This window comes from Melospiza georgiana, chromosome 21 (assembly GCF_028018845.1).
Source record: "Melospiza georgiana isolate bMelGeo1 chromosome 21, bMelGeo1.pri, whole genome shotgun sequence".
NCBI classification, from domain to species: domain Eukaryota; kingdom Metazoa; phylum Chordata; class Aves; order Passeriformes; family Passerellidae; genus Melospiza; species Melospiza georgiana.
The window spans coordinates 3614794-3637121 of NC_080450.1; the positions used below are offsets into that span (position 1 = coordinate 3614794).

The window sequence follows — 22328 nt, forward strand, 5'->3', positions numbered from 1 at the left end:
GTTCATATAACTACTGAACAATGAAATACTGTATTTAATCCCAAAGGGTTTTTTTAAATATTGGCATTTCAATTAATGTCTGACACACTAGTTATCCATTAGAAAAAGTTCATGTAGAAAGAATTCTATGTTTAATACAACATTAAGCACTTTTGTCAAATTATAGCAGAATTATTGAATGTTGGGTCCAAAGTGCACTGCAAGACCCCAGAAATGAATAATCATCATGTTAGGAAAAATCTAGAAATATGCTAAGTATGTGAAAAGTAGCTTTATATTTTTCTTTTTCTTTTCATGGCCAGGTAATGTCGCAATATTTTCAAACCATCAGCCATTTGCTTTATATACTTGGATTGAGAAAAGGATATGTGAATTTGTAACAGATTGAAACTTTAATAGTATGACCTTCAATTACAAATGCTGATTTTTCTTATTTTTTTTTTAATGCAAGAATCAGGACACCTGGAATGTCTTTGGGGTGTGTTAATTTACATAACCATTACAAAGTAACTTCTTAACTGTTTCAGTGCAATGTAAAGCCATAAAATCCATAGGTATATTGTCCATGTTTTGTAGTAAATGCTGCTTAGAGTTTAATTGTTTCAAATTCTCCTCTTTTGAGCCAGTGATGAAGCACTGAACCAATGCTTCCCCTTGTGCTCTGGCTGTGCTGTGGAGGAGGTTGGTGTCTAATACCTGCTGGTTTTGTGATAAACAGTTGATGGCAGAGGGGACAGGCACAGCCCTGGCCAAGGAAGGGATCCCAGGATTCCTCTGCTCCCTGCTGAAGTGACACTGGAGCAGCAGTGCCACCACTGCAGGAAGCCCTGGAAATCTCCACATGGCACTTAAGGTACTTAGGGAGGAACAGGACGTGAGTCCCTATGTACAACATAGGAGAGGTCACATTTTATGGAGGGAAAGCTTTGAGAACCACATTGCACTTCCAAGGCCTTCAGTGAAAAAAAAAAAAAAAAAATCAGTTGCACGCCCAGGTTTGAATTAACGAGGCCCAAGCTCTGAGCTCTGTCAGGATGGGACACTCAAGGCACAGGTACAGCTCAGCTCTGTGCAACTGCAGAGAGGAAACCCCCTGGGCTGTGGCAGCCACAAGAAGAACTCAGTGAAGCACAGATCATCTTCTCATCCCATGCTGGGGATCCATGGCTGGATCCTCATCTCTGACTGCCCACATGATAACAATTCACAGCTTACCTCAGCAGGAAAAGCCAGAGCAGTGACATGACCAAACCAGTAGGGTATTAGTAAGAGTAGGTGTGTGATGTTAGAGCTTAAACTTCTAAAGTAACATTGACTGTGGAAACGTTTGTAGCTTTTCTGGGAGCTTTTCTCACCCTTGAGGCCCCTCTGGCCCTGCAGAAAGCTGCCCATGACTTTGATGGAGCTCTCCTCATGGGAAGTGTGTTGCAGAGCTGGGAAAACTCTGGAAAGGGTCACCTTTCCCACAGGGTGGGAGTTAAATTAGGCAACATGGCATGGATGCAAGGCTTTTTATTATTATTATTATTATTCTGCGAATGGCAGTTCACAGAAGCCAACTGCTGATTTCTACACAGTGCAGATAAGAACCAAACTGGTCCAAAGTTTAACAGTTTCCAGGGCTGGTCTGTCACACCCTGGCCATGGGGAATACTGTCATGGATCAGCAGCACTCCTGCGTGGGACCACCCATTTCAGCCTGCCTCAGAATTCTCCTGCCATGTCTTTTCCCATTTGTACCCTCGGTTTTCCTGTCCCAACTCCCCATACAACCTCTCTGCCACCCTCTCCTCCCCACCTTGGCCATTCACCCACATTTTTCCTGATCCCCATCTCTCCCAGGCCACAGCCATTCTCCACATCCTTCCCAGTCCCCTACTCCCTCTCAGACACGGCTATTGCCCACTACCCACATTCTTCCCGATCTCCACTTCTCCTCAGGACACGGCCATTCCCCCCATCCTTCCCAGGACACGGCCAATCCTCCCACCCTTCCCTAGCCCTTCCAGGACACGGCCATTCCCCCATCCTTCCTGATCTCCAGTTCTCCTCAGGACACGGCCCCATCCTTTCCGATCCCCAGCCTTCCCAGGACACGGCCATTCCTCCCATCGTTCCTCATCCCCAGCCCTCCCAGGACACGGCCATTCCTCCCTGGCCGGCAGCTCCAGGCCTCCGCCGCCACCTGACGCCGTTCCCCCCCCAGGCTGACCCGAGGCGGGGCGCGGAGGGCGGGCAGGGCCTCCCCGGGGCAGGAGGGAGGGACGGAGGGAGAGCAGAGAAGCCGAGCTCGCCGCCAGCCCGTCCGTCCGTGCGGCTCCGTCCCGGCTTTGTTGTGCTCGGGCCCGGGGGCGGGGAAGCGGAGGGAAGCGGGGAAGGCTCCGCTCCTCCTCCGCGGCCCCGGCCCCGCTCATGGCGACGCTGGGCACATCCGGGCCTCTCCTCCTTCTCCTCCTCCTTCGGCGGCCGCCGCTGCCCTGAGCGCCCGGCCCGGCTCCATTCGCGCCTCCCCCGAGCCCTTGGCGGAGCAGCGGCGGGGGAGCCCCGGCCGGGGCCATGTCCAACCCGGGGGCCCGGCGGAACGGGCCCGTCAAGCTGCGGCTGACAGGTGAGGCTGGGCCGGGGGCGCGGGGCCAGCCCGGCCGGGGGGCGGGAGCGGCTCCTCCGGGTGTCGTTGAGGTTGAACCTGGGGCCGAAGCGGCCCCTGAGGCCTCGCAGGGAAGGGGAGGACGAGGTTTCCCTGCACTCGGTTTTCCTCCGCTCGGTTCCCCTCGGCCCCGGCTCGGCGTGTCCGGGCTCCGCCGCCCGCCCGGCCCGGGGCCCGCAGCCGCCTGGGCGAACTTCAGCCACCGCACCCCAACTTTGCCGTTTATTTTCCTTTCGCTTTCTCGGTGTAAACTCGAAAGAAACTGCCACACTCTTTGTTTTGATCTCTTTGTTTGTTTATTGTTGTTGTTTTGTCGGGGTTTTGAAGCGATTTCCTCAGCTAAGACTATTGGGCACTGGAGAGGCTCCCAGGGCAGTGGTCAGAGCCCCAAGGCTGGCAGGGCTCCGGGAGCCTTTGGTCCCATTCTCAGGGACAGGGAGGGATTTTGGGGTGTCCTGTGCAGGGCCAGGAGCTGGACCCGATCATCCTGGTGGGTCCCTTCCAACTCAGCATATTCTGTGTTTCTATGATTGTTCAGTTCTTGGGTGAAGTGCCTTGTCCTGCCCTCCTCCAGACCACTTGACCTCTGGTATTTTAAAATACCATTAAAACGGTTCACCTGCATGCTGGGAAGAAAAAGAATCTGGTCTAAATACTTAAAATTATGCCCTTTTCCAAATAAAATCCCAGATAAACAGGCTTAGAGGAAAAATATACTAGAAATTCTGCTGGAGCTTTCTTTAAAAAAATTCAGGACACTTGGATCTAGCTCTTTTCTTCAAAGTATTGTTAAGTTCTACAGCACATAAATGATACTGTGTGTCCTGAAGCATCAGTACACGAAGGTAAGCAATTACAAGAGTATAGATTTTCACTGTAAATATCCATCTTTATATAGTCTAGCTAAGCAGCCTGCAAAAGAAATATTTTTTAAAATATTAAGAGTTGTTATATTTACCTTAGGCGTGTGAGCAATATCTCCAGTTTAATGCCTAATAAAGAGAGGTGTTTTCATACTGATTTTTCCAAGTATGTTATTTTCACAGGAATAGTAAAATGTATCTGCTTATGTTTTACTTTGGAATTACTCAGACTAGATTTGTAATCTAGTTTTCATGGAGATTTGTGAGTGTCTCTATATTACACTTGGAAATAAAACTCCTAAAATGAGCATAGCTGCTGCTGCATGGAACAGTGCTGCCTTGTTTTTACCGAGTGTTTTGTAGCTTTCTCCTCAGGTTATTGCTTTAATACTTTCTTTCCCTGAGCAGTGAGTGCTCAGACTTGCTTATCTTTGAAACATTACAAATGGTCTGTAGCCTTATTTAAAAGCATGGAAAATACTGTCTGGGGAGTTGTCTTTCTCACCTCTGTGTTTTGTGTTCAAATTCGTTTCATATTTTATTTTTATTGAGGATTAAGCGTATATTGAAACTGTGTCTGTGACAATCTCGGTGTGTTGAGGGGAGTGTGATTGTGACCAGAAGCAGGCTGTGCTTTTACTCACTGTGGCCAGCCCCCAAATGCAGCAGGTACAACCCCAAGGAATGGTTTTGGGTGTTCTTGGAATCTTGTATTTTAGGAAGGGAATGTGCAGAGCATGGGATGAAGGCAAAATTGTCTTTTTAGGACTGTTCCAGGGTTAGCAGCTCTGGCAGGCACTGAGGAGCAGTTCTGTTATTGGAAGCTTATAGGAAACGTTGGCCTGTGTCTCCAGCTGAGCAGCTTGAGGTATTTTCTCTTGAGCTAATGGGGAGCTGTTTCACGTAGGGTCATTTGTTGTAAGGAAGCTTTACATGTTTAAGGAAAACAATGAATTTTATTAATTCAGCTGACATGTTGTCATTTCTTGCCTAGGAATAGTTTTAAGTGATCTGTGTGGTTTTGATTACCCTTTTTGATTGGAAAAGCAGTTGGAGGGCTCCTGAGTTCTAAAACTGTTTGGAATTAAAAGAATCTGTATATCCAGTGTTTTTAAAAGTTTATTCTCAAACTGACAAATGCTATTTAATCTTAATTTTCTTTGGCTCTATGAAACTAGCAGTCTTCTGTTTTGGCTTGAATGTTTATGGGATTAATTCTGCAATCATTGTTCAACGCTTATCTTTTCTGTTCAGTATCTCTAAATTAGATGGTATAGATTAAAAAATGGATTTCAAGAACTGGATTCAATTAGCAGTTTTTCAGGACATAAACATTAAAGGTTTAGATGGAAAACATTGTTTTGACTGACTGGATAAATGACAGGGTAATGTTTGATGTGAGTCCAAGAACTGATCTGGAGCTAGTGCCCAACTTCTCAGTCCATCTTGAGGAGCCAAATAAAATATTTAACCTAGGCCTCATTTTGCAAAAAAGGTTGACTCTTTGTTGAGACCTTAAGAAAGTTCTGAGAAATGTTTGGCATACCTTTACACTAAGTGTTTAACAGTTTATTTAGGTCTGGGTTCCACAACAGAGACAAGCCACAGCGGTGGCATACTTCTAGTAAGTTTTTATTTAGATTACAGTGCATCTGTGTGATACATTTCTTACAAAACGTTATTCTTTTGCAAAGGTTTGGCTGTTTGTTGCAAATATCACTTGAGTGTTTAGTGATACCTATGTTGATACAGTTCACATAATCCTGGGTTTAAAAAAAATCTCTGGATAATTGTTAAAATCTGAGGGTCATGGCTTCTGATGATGCTTCTAGCAGGAGGTGTAAATCCTTGTTTCTGATTAAAATATAGGCAGTGTAATTTAAATTAGCTAAAGTCTAGAATTGCACTAGTCTTCTGCAAAATTTATCTTAGCAGCTTGTAATAACAATGTCCAAGGAAGTGTAAGGAAAGCTTCTTTGACTCTCACATATTTACCACCATTTGATCTGGTCCTATCCTGAGTACATTAAAATTCTACAAAAGCTGCAAGTGCAATCATCCCCTTCCATTCCTAGTGTGATTTTTCTCAGTGTTGTGTTGAATGCGTGGATTTGTAAATACGCTACACTGTCAGTCAGAACATGCTGATTTTGTTCACCCCATTGTTGAATTGTGTTGATCTTTCATTCTTCAGAAAACTGAGAAATTACCATTGTTTTCAGTAAATATTTTATATCCTACTATGTGAATTTTCTAATGTTAAAATAGCCACATGTGGCTGCTTTCACTTAGGAGATCAATGACAGCTCTCTGAAGCCTATAAGGTGTTTTTATCAAGGAGATACTTTCCAAAATCAGTTTGAAGTCCTCAAAACTCTGTGAGCATTTGAATATGTTGAGTAAAGGTTCAGTGCAGAAGTTTATTTAGTTCATGTTTTGCAGGTAGTGTTTGTCTCTGAATTATTAACAAGTAAGGACACTTCCATAGCCACAAAACCCAGTTACACTGGGCTGGAAAAAGTGGTGATAAATATCCCATGGATAAAACTGGAATGAGCTGGAAGAGTTTTGCTGGTACAGAACCAGACGTAGGCCTGAAGAGTTGTTGGATTTGTTTTTCCTCCTTCTTACTGCTTCCAGCTTTCCTGCAGGGTTTGCTGATTAGAGAAATAAAAGCACTGGCTGTTGTGTTGTGGAAAATGGATCAGCATCTCGTGTGCTGCCCCTCTCTCTTCTCTCTTGCTGCTTTACTGTCCATTCAGCCCTCCCAGTACAAAGGTGGGACTGCACTGGGAACTTACAGTGTTGGAGGAGAAAGTGCTGCTGTTTTACCAGACCATAGAAACTCTGGTTGTAATGCTAATGATATTTCTTGCAAAACATCCTTTATTCATAAAAAGCCAGAATATTCCTGAGCTTTGTAAAACAATGTGGAATGTTCACATCTGGTTTTTGCAGTGGATAAATCAAAGTTTTAAATTAATCCAGTTGAGACAGTGCTTTACCTGAATCCTAAATTTTCCAGCAGTGGTGGTGTGTAGTGAGAGTCCCTACAAAATCTGTGTGTTGGATTAGTGGGTCCTAGTTATTCCAAATGAGCCACAGCTGTGAAGTCCTTGGTTGGGCAGCAGCTGTGGCTTGCAAAGATAACTGGGATAAAAGGGGGTGGGTCGAGAGCTCAGGAGGAGCCCCTGTGAAGCCATGAGGAACTGCACAGCAGAGAAGAGCAGCATGGTAGAAAACCAGCTAGAAGGTATGGACTTTAAGAATATCATAACAAGAGTATGGGACTCTAGAAATATGAAATACAATAAGATAACAACAACAGTGGTGGAAGCAGGACTGAAGTTTATGGATTTGAGAGCTTCACTGTGGGAACATCTGATCAATCAATTGATAAAGGAGCTCCCTATATTTGTATTGTACTTTATCATTGATCAGTGCATTGATAAAGGAGCTCCCTATATTTGTATGTAGCAAGGCAGTGGTTTCATAGTTGACTGAAATTGTAGTGCCATTTTAGGTCAGTTTAGAATCTGAGTGCTTTTCTTTTTTCTCTTTGTAGTCCCTGGCTTCACTTTCTGGGCCCTCCCTTGTGTTGACTCCAGCAACTGTGTAGCTCTAGGATGAGCTGAAAGCTAATCCTACCAGGAAAAAAAATGGTTTTTGTATTGAAGAGGAGGGATACAGAGAAGGAGCTGCAAAGAGGGCAGGGCTGCCTCTCCCACCAGCGGCCTGTAGTTAGATAGGCTTTGGTCAGCAATAAAACAATGGGGTTCCTTCATGGAGGGTATATTTGACTTAAGTACTGGTTTTTGTAAGCCATGTGTCATTAAGAAATCCCAATCAATAAATTACATAGTCAGTGGATTAAGCTGGTGCAGTCATAACAAAGTCAATAGACGTGTCTGATCAGATGTGCAGGGACTGATGGCTGCTTGGCCCTCAGTATTTTCATCAAAGTATGAAGTGTGTGTGTAAATATATCCTTTCTTCTATACACAGTGTACAGTTATAGATATTTATATACATATAAATCAGTTGTGGATCATACAGATGCCAAAGAATTGTAATAAACAACCGAGCAGCTGTATGGAGCAGTTTCAGCTGTTTGTTTCTATGAATTCAGCTTGTACGACAAAGTTTTATTCATCTGGGTATAAAATTATATGTCTGTGTTCAAGAGTACATAATGGGGTATCATGGCAAGGAAAACAAAGATCAGAAGGGATTTGGGGGAGGAAATTGCAGTAGGGAAACAGTTAGAGGGAGGGTTCAGTTAAAAGATTGCCATTCAGTTAAAAATGCCACTATTCACCTGTGGCTGTACAATCAGCACAGCATCACAAAGAAGCTGGCAGGGATTTACATGTGTAGGAGACATATGGGAAATCTGCAGGCAGTCCTAATGCTAATGTTTAAAAAAATTAAAGCTATCGCTGGGAAAAACAATAAAAGTAATCCTGGAGGTGGAATATTAGCAAGTAATATTTAGAATTTTAGTTTTCAGTGAAGTTTGAGGAGTTTACACTGTACTGTAGTGTCTGTCTGTGTGGCTGTACAAAGCTGAGAATCTCATCTAGTGGTGACAAATTATTTTCTGTTTTCTTTGTTAATCACACTGAAAAATCTGATCAGGCCCCAGATGAAAACATTTTGTCTTTGTGTCTTTAAGGTGAATGGGTAGATCCCTGAAAGAAGACAGCTTTTAATGTTTTGTTCTGGTTTATCTCATGGCCTTTGAAGTGCTTCCTTGCTTTGCCATCTTACTTGGAATGACATCTCACCACTGGGCCAGACCTTCCTTGCAGCCTTTAGAAGAGGGTGGATGATTTCTTTGGGTGTCTTCCCTGCTCTCCTCACAACCGTGACGTGAGCTGGCTTCTGACTTGGCTGAGAGGCACGAGTGCATTCCTGCCCTGGCTGCTGTGTGCCTGCTTTAATGTATAAAATGTGAATGCCCATCACACGTGCAGGGCTGAGATCATCCCGTGACTCCTGAGAGCTGGGAGGATTCACCCCAGTGCTGGAGCTGCTGTGTGTGCCTGCTGTCAGCAAAGCACATCCCTGTGTGGGGAACAGGATCAGGATCTTGAGGGACATTTGTCAGTAATATATTCAAGGAAGCAAATTGTTGATTTTTTCTTACTACTTCATCTTTGAGTACTTCCAGTGAAAGCATAGATAAGATTGCTTGTAACTTTGAAGAAGTCTTTGTCTGTTGATAACAAAGCTCAGGACAAAACTGGCTGAGCATTATCATCTGAGGTTAAGGGGGAGACTGATACAGGATAGAGAATAGACAAGCTGAAGATCATAAAAAGGATAAACCAAGTAAAGCTGGGATTTAGATCCACTATCTTTTGACATTCTGCCCATGAACATTGTTTCTTTTGAGTTTAAATCCACAGCAAAGATGGTTCTGTTTTGGGCCTTCTGAGACTGTGCACTTGGGGTGATTGGTGTTCAGTTATTGCTCATGTGCCATATTTGTGTGCACTATTAGCTGTACTTTAGCATCCTGCAGACTCTTGGGAATTGCTTTTCTTCCACTTCAAAATACTTTTTCTTGCTATTGCTTTGGCAGATCAGACCAGAGGGCTGATATCCCCAGAAATGAGTAACTCATACTGCTTTTGATGAAGTGTTATTCACATTTACAAAATTCTGAAAGTGAAAGAAAAAGTAGCAGTATGTGAGTTTCTGTGGCTGTATCCTATTGGTGATTTTGTGGAGTGACTCTTGGCCAGTGCATATTTAACCCAAGTTACAAGACTTGTTTTCTTGGAGAAAGGGAGAGTCACTCCATGGCTGTGGGATTGTCACTGGAACAGCTTCAGTGCTTCCTTTCTGTAACAATTCATTTGAGTTGTTTCAAATATGCAGAGAATGTCCAGACTGTGTAATTTACAGGTCACAGTAAAACTGTGTACCCACATTGTGCCACTGATGCTTAAATCAGCACGTGTGATGCCACCCTGCCACAAACACAGCAGTGACAATGCCATAGCAAAGCTTTCCAACCCACAGCACCAGTTTTGGGGATGCACATGTCCCTCTGCTCCATCCTGTGCTGTCAGATGGGTGAGCTGAGGAATATATCCACATTATGTCCATCTCTTGGCATCCCCCTGCTTCTCTGGCTGTAGAGGACTGTGGTGGGTTGATGTGTAAATGAGTGCTGGCTCCAGGCAGGTTCACAGACCAGCAGGCTCTTGGTGGCATTTTCATTCTGCCTTGACCCAGATTTGAACATTACTGATGGAGTTAAATGGAGTAATAACTAATTATATCTGTCATGATGCTTCTATTTAACATGCTAACCATTTGATTTGGAGTTTATATATAGATGCATACATAAATTCAATTATAGATGCAGTTGTGCTTGTATTTAACTGGAGGTGGAATTTGTGTTGGCAATATTTGGAGGCATTTTCTGAACTTGGGTCAACCTAAAGATTTCTTTCTAATACAGACAAAGACTGGGCTGTACACTTCTAAAATTGTGTATGATAAAGCTCCTGCTCTGTGCATGTCGTAGTACATGAGGAAAGTAGATGGAGAGTACTTAGTAATTTGTTGTTCATCTTAGTAAAAAGCAATCTAATAATAAATGCAGGTATTTTTTATGCAAAAAACGTAAAATGTACAAAATTAATTTTATTACTGGTGAGGGAGGAAAGATGTAGCTGGGTTAGATGTTTATGGACATGGCTAGTTAAAAAAAATTTTAAATAAAAATCCTTAAGCGTGCAAAGGAACCAAACATGTCTGAATAAAATTCATAGAATTACATTCATGCTTAACTGCCTGGGATTAGAAATTCATGGCATTTATTGTACCAAGCATTTGGCTATCCTTATGGCAAATAGTCCTTCAATTTGACTCTTAACAGAAAATGTTCACCTTCTTCTGAAATTATTTATTTATAATATCTATAAATATTTATTTTCAGAGAAGAAGTTCTTCCCATTATTTTCCCTGGTGGATTATAAAATAGTTTATAGCTCTGTATAGAAGACTGTGCAGGACTAGATGAGTAATAGCATTGTGCTTAGTTGTAGTAATATTTAGGTGTCCTCTTTTGTTTAGCAGCAGAGTAAGTTCTTCTGTCTTAATTTATAAAGGGTGGTATGATATAAGAAATTTCAAAGGATAGAGCTGGTGTAGGTGGTGCCAAGCAGAGGCAGAAGGGGTCATTTGTGGAGGTGAAACAGGACAGAGTGGGGTACAGTTGTTCAAGAGGTGACAAAGGGGTGTGAAAGGACTCTGAGTTTCCCAGGTTTTGTGTCACTTTATAGTGGAAGCAGAAAACAAATGTGGGTTCCTGTGCTTGGGCTAAAATGTAAAGAAATGTACAGGAGTCCAGCTCTGAGCCAGGCTGTAATGATTCAATGATTGCACTGCCAGTGTGGAAATCTGAAGATACTGAGCATTTCTCTTCACCCTGATAATACAAATACATGCATTTTAAAGGAAACAAAATACCCATTGCTCATTGAAATAGATGTGAAGCACCTCATCCTCACATCTTCTGGAGAGCACTTGCTCAGCAGTACTAATTAAAAATGATGCCTTCTTTAAGCCTGAGTGCACTGTGTGTGACACAGAAATTGCCCACACTTAAAGAAGGGCATAATGCATGAAAAAGCAGAAATTTTCTAGGGCTTTTATTTAGGGAATTGTAGTAGAAAGTTCTAAAATGCTTTATACTGATTTTGCAGAAGGTTTTTGTTAATTGAAGCTTGTGAAGAATGGTAACAAAATTTTGTGCCATCTTTCATAATTTCCAGTGGGTTGTATATGTGGCATTTCTAAATGTCTGGCTAGCAATTCTGGATGCTTGGTGAAGCACAGGGTGCTGGTGAACAGTCTTCAAATGTATACATGTGATATAGAGAGATATATATATGTCTCTCACATAGTTATAATAAACTCTTGGTCAGAGATGTTGGAATGGGGAAAAACTGCTGTTGTCTTCTGTTCAAGCTTATTAATGCTGCTGCACAGGAGAAGTGCCCTTGGTTTCTTACAGAAGCAAATGCTGTCTGTAAATTCCAGGTGCTATGCAATAATTCCAATTTGCCTCAATAGTTGGATATCAGCTTTTTGTTTAAAAGTTAAAGGTTTTAAGTCTTTGTGATTGTACTAATGTGAGGGGACAAGATTTATGCTGAAGTTATGCTGTCATGTAACCCTGTGGCCCTTTTGTGAACATCCTTCATGTTTGGGATTTCTTCTTAAGAGCTGGGTTGAAAGATGATTTAAAATGTTGGCTTCTGCTTTCTTCTGCAGCAGGAAAAGAGAAGGCCTTTAAGGAAAAAATGACTTAGAGTAATTTTCAGTAGTACGTGCGTCGTGCCTGGCTTGTCATAAAATATTTGTGAAGTCTTCTCTCCCTTCCTCAAGCAGTTCCCACAGTTCACAATGTTCTCTCAGAAGCTGTTATGAGGGGGGTAAAAGGAGGTTAAAACTTCTGTAGTCTCATCTACCAGGATAGACAGTAAAGTTCTTGGTTCCCCTCCCAAACAGCAAGAGGTTATTCTGCCTGGGGGAGGTCCTATGTATTTATATTTGTCTGTGTCTCACTTGCTTCTGTGGCCAGAGGATCATGAAGAAATTTCTGTTCATTTGTGAGATGTGAATGTGGCATTGTGAATACGTGCCTCGGATTTCCTCATTACAATATTTATCATTTTTCCTGAAAGTTCCTTTCCTCTGGTGAATTGTTCATCCTGTAGAATCAGTCAGCTATTTCCTGTGTATCAGCATAATGTAACTTCATCTACACTGGGCAGGACTTTGGACCCATTCAAAAGCTTTCTATTTTTCATAAGTTTATTGGAATTTAGTAACCTCATTGTCCACATTTCAACAGTTCTTTGCAGTGTGGTCCATGTCTGGAGATGCACTTGTCCTGCTCCCACCCTTGTCATTGCAGGACAGGAAAATTGTCCCTGGTCACCCTGACCCTTGGATTGCTCCTTGTCCCTTCAGCACTGTGGGGACTGGGAGCTCTGGGGCCCACACTTGCTTCTACTTTGTGTCATTTGAACATGGAATTGCTTTGTCTGTCTGAACATCTTGGCCTTTTACTTCCATCAGTGGAATTTATAACTCTGGCTGAACTTGGAATACCAAGCTGGAGCTAACAATGCCAGCTCCAGTCAGCCCTTGCCATTATCAGCACTGCTCAGTGCTGCTGGCTAACACGGACATTTGTCATGCTGAGGAGCTACATCAGACCACATTTATTTTGGGAAGATTCTGCTAAACTTCAACCAGTTTCAAAAAGGATTAAAAGATTAAAAATACATTGCACATCATGTAGAAAAGCTTTGTTCTTGTGAATGCTTTATTCTGGGGCAGAGGCTCTGTCACACAGGGACACGGTGATGGCAGGTGGGGCTGGATCAGCCAGGTAAGGCTTGGGCAGCTTTAGTGAGGAGCTGAGCTCTGTCTCCTAAAGCTGAGCTCAGTGAGCTCCTGGGGTGGAGAGAGGCACTGCCTGGAATGCACAGGGCACAAAAGCTGCATGAGGGAGGAGGAGAAGGGAGTGACCTGAACAAGGAGCTGTCCGGGTAAATGGGAGGATTTTGGAGTCTGATTTTGGCACTGGGGATCTGTTGGTACCTGGGCTCTAGTGCTGCAGCTCTGGATGTGACACAGGGTCACAGAGGGAGCCCAGAGTCTGTTCCAGCCCTTTCAACACTTGGCTTTCTGTCCAGGGAATGCTGTTTGTGCCCATGTGATGTTCTGCTGGTGATCTGTTCTACTGGGAAGAAGGGGTCATCTACAGCAGGGGGGCTTTATAAGAGCTCGAGATGCATAACATGCAAAGAATGTGAGTGGTTATGTTTGGAAAGAGGCCAGAAGTTTAAAAAACAAACCGGAAAAAACACCCACCCCAAAATTTCTCCCATCTGTTCCTTTGCTTCACATGTCCACCACCTTGATCCTATATGGAAGAAACAGGGAATGAAGGGCTGGCTTCTGAGTGGCCATGATTCAGAACATAATTCTAAAAAGCCTTGCAGATAAGATCAGGGTTACTCCTTATGTGTAGAACAAAAGGAATTCTTCAGCTTTTAGCAAACTTGAGACTTATTTTTTAAAAGACCCTTGATTGTGAGAATATCTTGGTCACTTCATTAATGCTGATATTTTCTTACTTTAAAAGGGTCAGAAATCTTGCTGTTAATTATAACTGAATTATGTAGTTTTTAAGTTTCCTTGGCTCATTTATGTGCTGTATTTTCACAAGAGTTCTGGAGTTGCAATTAATGCAAGTGCAGAAGTTACAAGTTTTCAGAGAAGTGTTATCTGCTGTTGAGGAGTTCATAGTATGAAAGATTTGAACTTTTTTAGTTAGAGTCAATGTTAATATGTTAAATATCAAGCAGACAGAGAAAGCTATGAGCTATGGCAGTCGTCATTTGTACACTGGGATGGATCTTGCATTCTTTGTGAATATTTCTGTATAGAAGAGGGCAATTTAATTTACAGCTTATTTTTAAATTTAATTTTACAGTTTATCCCCACTGGATTTGCACCAGAGCATCTTCCAGTGCCAGGGGCTTGATTTAGTGCCCTGTTCTCTGTTTGCACTGAGTTGCCAGTGCTGTGAACCACTTTGACTCTCTGTGTGTATGAAACACACACAAAGGAGCCTGCAAAAGAGTTTGAGCAGTGCAGGAACAAACCAGAAATCACCTGTTCTGGGCAGGTGTATCTCCAGCAAGAGACAGGCAGATGTGCAGGTTGAAGCTAGACAGAGTGAGGAGAAGTAATGGGTGCATTCAGATGGGTGGTTATTTTTTTTTAGAAAACTAAAAATGAACAAACTGATAAAATGTGAAACTGCAAGGTTTCATTTTAAGTAAACTGAGTATTGTCTGACTATGAAGAAAAATGAAGTTTTCAGACTGTTTTCATATTGTACAGTTATTTGTTGATGCATAACAGTGGTTCACTTTTCCCCCAATGTTTGACACTAGTCTGAACCAAACTCTGCTCCTTTGCCTAAATCTGTTCGTTTTCACACCTCTTTGTGCTTTGGACAATTATAAAGTTATTAAATGCATGATTTTGTTCAGCTAATCCCTTTTATCATGATTTCAGGTCAGTCATAGCCTTGTCTGCTTCCTAGGGGGATGTTCAGGATCTGTTTGGTTTTTAGGTGTACACTACCTGCATCACTTTCTGCTGAAATAAATATCTATTTATCAGCTTATTAGGAGAATAGTTATGTTTGAGAGTTGGGATGTGTCTTTGTTCTAAGGCTATGAAATCCCTAAAAAACAGAGAACCATTTACATCAGATATGGTGTTAACTGCATTTCATAAAATTACCTTTTTCCAGCAAGATGTTTTGTTATTTGCACACATGTGCACATTTAGTGGTTTGTTTTTATTCTGAGGGCATGCTTTCTTCATTGTATTTGGCTAGAGGTTTTTTTACGTTTTAATTGAAGTATTTACAATATAGTTATTTTTGTTAGAGTGACCCATTTTATTGTTTCAGAAATGAATGAATCATATATTCTAGGTTATTTTTTCCTGGCAAATATTTTTCTTTAATAGTTCCTCAGGGCTAGCTTAAGTTGTACAGATGAATAATACTTGAAATGCAGTATCTGATTCATCATGTCAAATGTTACAAAGAAAAACCTTTATATATATACACAGGTATATGTATATAAACTTATATAGATATATATATAGGTTTATATATATATATATATAGGTGTATATATATAAAAACCTATATATACTCTATAATCTTTGGTATATATATAAAATATATACACTATATAATATATAATATATATAATATTTATTTTCTATATTATATAATATGTATTTTATATATTTGAATATATATATACATACACAGGTGTTTTGACTTGCAAGAACATCAGCTTTACATGGGACTAGACTGGTTGTGTAGCTATTGCAAGGCAATGGAGTAATTATGTTTCTTGAGTCTGTTGTTTGCTCTACTTTACCTCCATTTCCTAAAATCCCAAGATTTTGTTCTCTTTCCCAGGTTTCTCTGCTGGCAGAGCAGCTGAGCTCCCAGACTGTGATCCCTTTGCAGGTTCAGGGTGTTTGCAGTGGTGTTGGATGGATTTTGTCATGAGAGAAGGGTCAGAGGGGATTCTCTGCTATGCTCCAAGGCAAATGAAATTTCATTTTGGTGACAGGTACAGCAGAAGGAAACCACAGGGTGGTGTGGAAGCTGCTCATGGTAAATGGTCTTTGGGTGTTGAATCACAGTTTCTGTCTGGCCTTTCAAGTCAGTCCCAGGTGGAAGAGTCCAGGTGCATTTCCTTGACTGCTCAGCATGAATTCAGCAGCCAGATTTAATGATAGAGATGAGTAAGTGGCTCCACAGCCCCCTGAGACAGCAACATCAATACTCAGTATTTTTTGTTAGCTGAATGTGCATTCTCTACATGGAGGTTTAAAACATTTAGAAGAGTAAGAGTATCAAAAGAGCATCTACTATGTGGGCATGTGTTGCTGTGAGCACTCTGTGTGAAACCTGTACAGACCAGGGCTGCATTTTGTGTGTCTGTATACCTGATTTATGTCATCTGGAATGTAAAGGATTAAGTTCTGGTAGATTTTGTTTAGGCATAACAATATCATACACAAATTGTTTTTTCATATGTTTCACTGTAAGGAAGTTAAAAAAAAAAAAAAAAAAAAACAACAAAAAACACCAAACCACAAAACCCACCCAAAACAGCAAAACCCACCCAACTCTCCCTGTGTTTTCTCTGTTGCCCCTACCCTGAGCTTCTGTCCACACAAATATTTATAAACAGCAAGTAATGCACTGTCTTTTGCATGCACAAAGCTCTGGGGGAAATGGGGAAATGTTTCAGAATGTGTAAGGCGTTAGAAACTTTGTTTTGCTCTGATTTATCTTTCAAAATTTGTGGAGTCCTGCCTAAAAAACTAGAATACACTCCCTGTGAGCTTATGTTACCTTTGTGTAAAACAATCAAACCTGTACTGCTGGAACTCAGAAATTCATGGGCAGAATGACTAGAACAGTAAAAATGACTTTAAAAAGTGATTATTGGATCAACTGGTATGAGCCCAGCTGCTGAGGATAAATTGATTTTGCTATTGCTTTAAATCTGTGATGTGTTGGTATTTTGGCAGAGTAAGAAAAACAAGGATATTAGAAAGTAATTTACTGCCCGGGATTAGTGAGCAGCGCTGTGTTTCTGTGGCTGGGGCTGCTGGAGATGTGTCTGATAAACAGGACGAGGTCTAGTCTGACAGCTGGCAACAATAGCCTGTGCTCAAAGTCAGGTGTACCAAATTAGCAAATCTATTACAAGGCTACAGGAGAAATCTCACAGAAGACAAGCCTTGTAGGCAGAAGTGCTGCCAAATGGGAAATGATTCATCGTCTCTGAATGGGATGAGCACTGAGCAGAAGCAGTTTAAACCTCAGACTGCTTTGGCTCATAAACCACCAAATATGTGATTAACACTTTATCTTCTCCAAGCCCGGGGTTTTTATTGTCTCCTGAAGAACACTCTGTATTCAGGAGCAAAATCTGTGAGACTAATTTGTTTCTTCTAATCTCTCTTTTGGAACTTTGAATGTGTTTAGGTAATTTTTTTTTATTTTTAGCTAAAGGACACAATGTTTGTGTGTATCCTAAAAAGCATTCTTGTCTTGTGACCCTTCAGCAACAGCACCTTTTAGTGAGCACCAGGAGTGCAGGCACAGCTCCCTGAAATGATTTACTGCAGTTTATTTGCTTTTATTTAGTGAAAATACATGATTAGCTGGAGATGTAGTTTAATGTAGGACATTATCGATCACTGCATTTTGATTTTTAGTATTTTAAAAACTTGCATCACTTTAACAATGCTACTCATAGTCTACAATGCTGAAAGATGAACAGGAAATATGTTTATGAATTCTTAAATTTAGTTAATGCAGAAAGGAGGTACAGTTTACAAAGTTGGATGAAGCAATGTAAAAAGGAAAAAGCCTCTGCCCTCTTTGTTTCCATAGAACTGATCAGGTATTTATAATTAATTTATTATTATATCTTATTTATTATATACAATTATACTTTATACAATTATAAATTGTCATATTGGCTCCAAGATACATAAATTATAGAGAAACTAAAGGAATTAGGTCACTGGAAGGTGTTTAGTATTAACTAATTGAGATGTCAGAAGATAGTTGTGAAAGGAAATAACATTGTACTTGGAAAGTTAATATATTTGTTTAGCAAATAATTCTGTTTGGGTGCCCTGGGATAGCACTCAGTTAGCAGCTGAGATGTCCAAGGAGCAGTTGGTCAGGAAATGCATGTAAAGATTCCTCTGGGAAACTTGGTCTGCTCTTACCTTGCTTGTGCAGCCAGGTAAGAAATGGGAGAAATCAGAAGTTATTCAGTGTAACACTTTGTGAGCAGAACTGCAGGAGGTTCAGGGTTCTGGAGTGAAAGGCTGCAGGGAAATGAGGGTTTTTAATTTCTGTGTCCCCTCAGAATCCCCATCATGTCCCTTAACTGGTGTGAGGTCCTTGGAAATACTTGGATGCCATTCTGCCTTCTGTAATGACACGTTCTTGAACTTGTTGGGGATATTTTCCTGAGTTTTTATCCATTTGCTGAACTGCTAGGAGTGTTGATGCACAGTGTTACACTTTTTGCATTCATGTAATCACCTTATACTCTTTTCAGTCTCAGCTCCTCCCCATTATCTTTCTTAATCTTCACTCTACCCTGCTTAATATCTTCTACTCTGTGTTCTTCTTTCTCAAAAAAATTCTTGTACTTTTACTTCTTGAGCATTGCATCTTCCCAAAAGATTTCTGAAGTTGTAGTTGAAATGGCATGGCAATAGATCCTTTATTTCCACGCACTGGTGAGCTATTTCATCTGAATCTCTTGGTGTTCTGTTTCTTTAAATTCCCTTTTATATTATTTCTTACAGTAATATGTAAATTGTACTGATTTGAGTAAATAATTTAAGCAACTTGTGTAAAACCAAAGTAAAACAAAACCAAGGCTTTCCTGTAAGTTACTTTACTTCAGTAAAAATAAATAAGATTGCTCATTCAGTTAGCTCATCTCTCTTCAACAGCAGCAGCTTCTTAAACTGTTTGGATTTGTTCTGTAGGACACATCTGTTTAAACAGAGCAACCAAACTGAATCTGTCCATACTAAAGGACTGCAATAACTTATTCAGTTTATTCAGCTATAGGCTAATGATGTAATAATCTCCTGGAGATGAGGGTGTGTGGTGGGGGATAAGACTGGACTGAGCTACAGGAGAGTTTTGATGATGATTGAATGGTGACATTGTCTTGCTTTTCCATGTGTGCAAGAGTTTTCCTGATTTAGATGATGTTGCATTTCTGCAGGTACAGACAGAGTTCAATCATCAGAGGCATGACCAGGTAAAGGTGTGTGTGTAGTCCCCACACCTTCCTGCTGACCTTGCTGTATTTTTGGCAGAAACCAAACTGTCAAGATCCAAAGAGAGAGAGGCAACTTCCAGAGTTGAAAGCTTTCCACTAAAACAAATTTTCTAAAAAAAAGTGAATATAGGGATATTGTGCTTGAATATTCCAACTGTACTAAATAAGAAAGAGGCAGGATCCACATATTATGAAGGAGACAGAAAGTCTGAGGTTGTGGATATTGATGATAATGCAGGAGGATGTAAGAGTACATTACTCATCTGTATTGCCCCATATAATGTCAGTACATAGGTGTAGTAATACAACAAAATTGTGCTGAACAAGGAGTTTGGATTAAGGGCAGATGCTTAATTAATGATTTTTGTTAGTGATAGTATCAAAATCATGACCTTCTTGAACTCTTTAACATTTTAAGAGGATTATTTTTTGTAAATACTTAAACATATATTTGAAATGCCAGAATTCTTTTTTTCTCCCTAATAAAAGTTGTTGCCCGAGCTTTTCTCATGACTTAGGAATTATTTCTTAAAAAGCATCTGACAATCCTTTTGGTAGTACTGATAAAATCAATATGTCCAGCATTTTGCTGGAGTGGCATGGGAATTACTTGTGAAGGGTAAATGATGTCTGTAGTTTTGGGGTCTTTCTTTTCTTTTCTTTTTTTTTTTTTTTTTTTCTGGTTCTTTTCCTTTCTCCTCTTCCCAGCAAAGCCCCAGCAGTAGTGGTGCTCCCCAGGGACCATGTCTGCAGCAGAGACAGAGTTTGGAGATTTCCTGTTGAAATCCCACGTGTGGCCATGTCCTGACAGTGCTGGCAGGGACCCACAATCCCTGACCCCAGGAGCCTGACTTAGCTGCAGGTGCCTCTTGTCTGAGCCCTTTGTAAAATTCAGGGCATTTTTGTCCACTTGGTAATTAGATCATGGATTTCTTTTGTTGTTGCCTCTACTGCAGCTCATTCAGAGGGTGGAGAGTTTTACTGCAGTGAAACAAATCCAAGGGCTCTGCTCCTTGCTGGCAGGTTTGTCCCCAGCACAGTGCATGAAATATATCAGGCAGAGCTATCATTTATTTCTCCCATTAAATTTTTCCTTCATTTATTTCTCCCATTAAATTTTCCCCCCACTCCTGTTCCTATCAAAACAAACTGAGAAACAGATGGGTGAATTTCCATGGTACCTTTTTTATTTACCCATCAGAGGAATGATCCTGTACTCCCTTAAGTATTTTACAAGTTGATAATTTTAGGTTAATTGATTCTGTTTGGGTTAAAAACTAACATATATAAAGTATGTTATTTTATTATAAAGAAGTCTTTAATGACTGAGGTAAGATTTTTAGCACAATTTTAAGAGTTTGAGGTAAGAGTGACCCCCTTTTTTTTGCTTGAGCTCTTAAAAACTATTTTTTTCCAATATGTATTTACTTCACTCACACTTGTATATAAAAATCACCTCTGCAGTTTGAGATTAGTTAATTCTGTTAATGATACTCTAAAGATTTTTTTTATGGACTATTTTTTTAATATTGCAGGAAGGTAAGAAATAATTGAGACGTAAGAGCAAAGTTGCAGGATTCTTTCTTCTTTTTAATGGATTTCTATTTCCCACCCTGATATTGTTTACTGGAATGTGATTTTATACTTGTCACCGATATGAGAAACAGAATAACTTTGAAATTTGTCTGAAAATTGATCTTTGCTGGCTTTTTCCTTTAAAGCATTCTAATGGCTCTTAATTTAAAGCTGTGTTGTTACCCCCACCCCAGGTGACAGCACAGTTTTGAGTCTCTGTAAGTGGTGTCTGTCCCACAACTCCACGGTACAGTGGTGGTTGGTTTTTCAGATGTTGAAAAATGGGTGAAATGGGATGATTAGGCCATTTTGGAGGAGGGTGGAGAAGAGAAATGGAATTTATAGTGTATGAAAGTTGTGCATTGGAAACATCCTGGCTGGTCTGAGAGGCTCCATCCACCCTGAACCAGGAAATGCAGATATTCCCAACAGCCTTTGTTTTCTTTAAGTTTCCCACGTGTTACTTCTGCTTCCTTCTCACTGAGCTGTGGCTGAAGCCCTCGTTTACACAGATCCCTTATGAGCATGGTTTATTTGTATCATTCACCTTTAATTTACACATTTGGTATCTAGCTAAAAAAAAAAAGGCAAACCAAACCCAACTACTTACTGAACTTAACCTGAATGAATGTGAATCTCCATGAAAGAGCCTTGTAAAGCTTTCTGGTAGGGTTTGCAGTGCCTGGGGAGGGCTGCTATCTTCATTGCAGAAGTGGCAGCATGATTTCGTTCCTTTACCCCTTGAGAGGCGTATCAAACACAGTGGACACATGAATAGGGTGGGTGACGTGTGTGGCAGCGAGCCCATCGCTCCGTGAGCTGGGAAACGGGAATGCAGGAGCTGCACCGAGGAGGAATTCAATGGGCTGGGGGGTTTGTGGTTTGTTTTACTCTTGGCTTGGAGTGGAGTGAGGGAGGAGAAGTGGAAAAGGAAGCCTTTTGTTTACAGTGGAACAATGCTGTGAAGTAGACATCGTGATGTAAAAACAGGAGTCTAAACATGGCAAATCTGGGCAGGCTCCATCTGGCCGTGGCCACGAGTCGCTGCTGCAGTCTGGAGTCGCTTCGCGTCGTCCTTCCCTTACGGGAATTTCAAACAGCCTTGGAGACTCTCTCCCAGAATTTTATTATTGCGTGAGATGAATGATTTATTGGTGTAACTGTTTCTATCCAGTGATGCATTGCATCTTTGTTCTCTCTGATAAATGTGTGATGTTTTCATGTGGAGTTTTAAACTCCATGAGTTACATTATGTGCAAGTCATATGGGTCTGGAATTCTAAATCGAGTCACAGCACAGGCAATTCTTGTGGAGAACTTAGAGTGAGTCAGTTGAACAGAAAATGGACTGGTTTTGTGTTAAGTTCTGGCATCTTTTGCAGTAGTTTAAATTACATTGCATTATTAGGTCATTTGTCACTTCCAGATATGCATATTGCTGATTATTGTGGGTTTGTTTGTTTAGTCCCATGGAAAAATTCTGAGTTGTTGAGACGCAAGTTTCTAACTGACAATGCTTGTAATGTATGTGATCCTTGGAAATGGGTTTCACTTTACATGTAGTGTATTAAGGATTTAACATCTGGCTTGTGTTGAACTTACAGAAATGTGTTTATGGGAAAATTTAGAATTATAACAATTAGTAAAGGAAATTCTTCTTAAAAGTGCTTTTCTAGTACCATGTTTATACTAATGCATATTTTAATGGAGTTTATTTTAAAGCTATGTTTGGATATCAGTCTAGCAGTGATGCTTTTATATGTCACTCAGAATA

At 40.9% G+C, this 22328-nt stretch overlaps 1 protein-coding gene across 1 annotated transcript in view; it reads left to right on the forward strand.

Moving 5' to 3' along the window:
• The first annotated feature begins 2352 nt into the window (after positions 1-2352).
• Positions 2353-22328, forward strand: part of SMURF2 (SMAD specific E3 ubiquitin protein ligase 2) — a 58720-nt gene continuing 38744 nt past the window's right edge. The window contains exon 1 of the mRNA XM_058038731.1: positions 2353-2608. Coding sequence (XP_057894714.1) covers positions 2557-2608 — 52 coding nt within the window. The 5' untranslated portion in view covers positions 2353-2556. The remainder of the gene's footprint in view (positions 2609-22328) is intronic.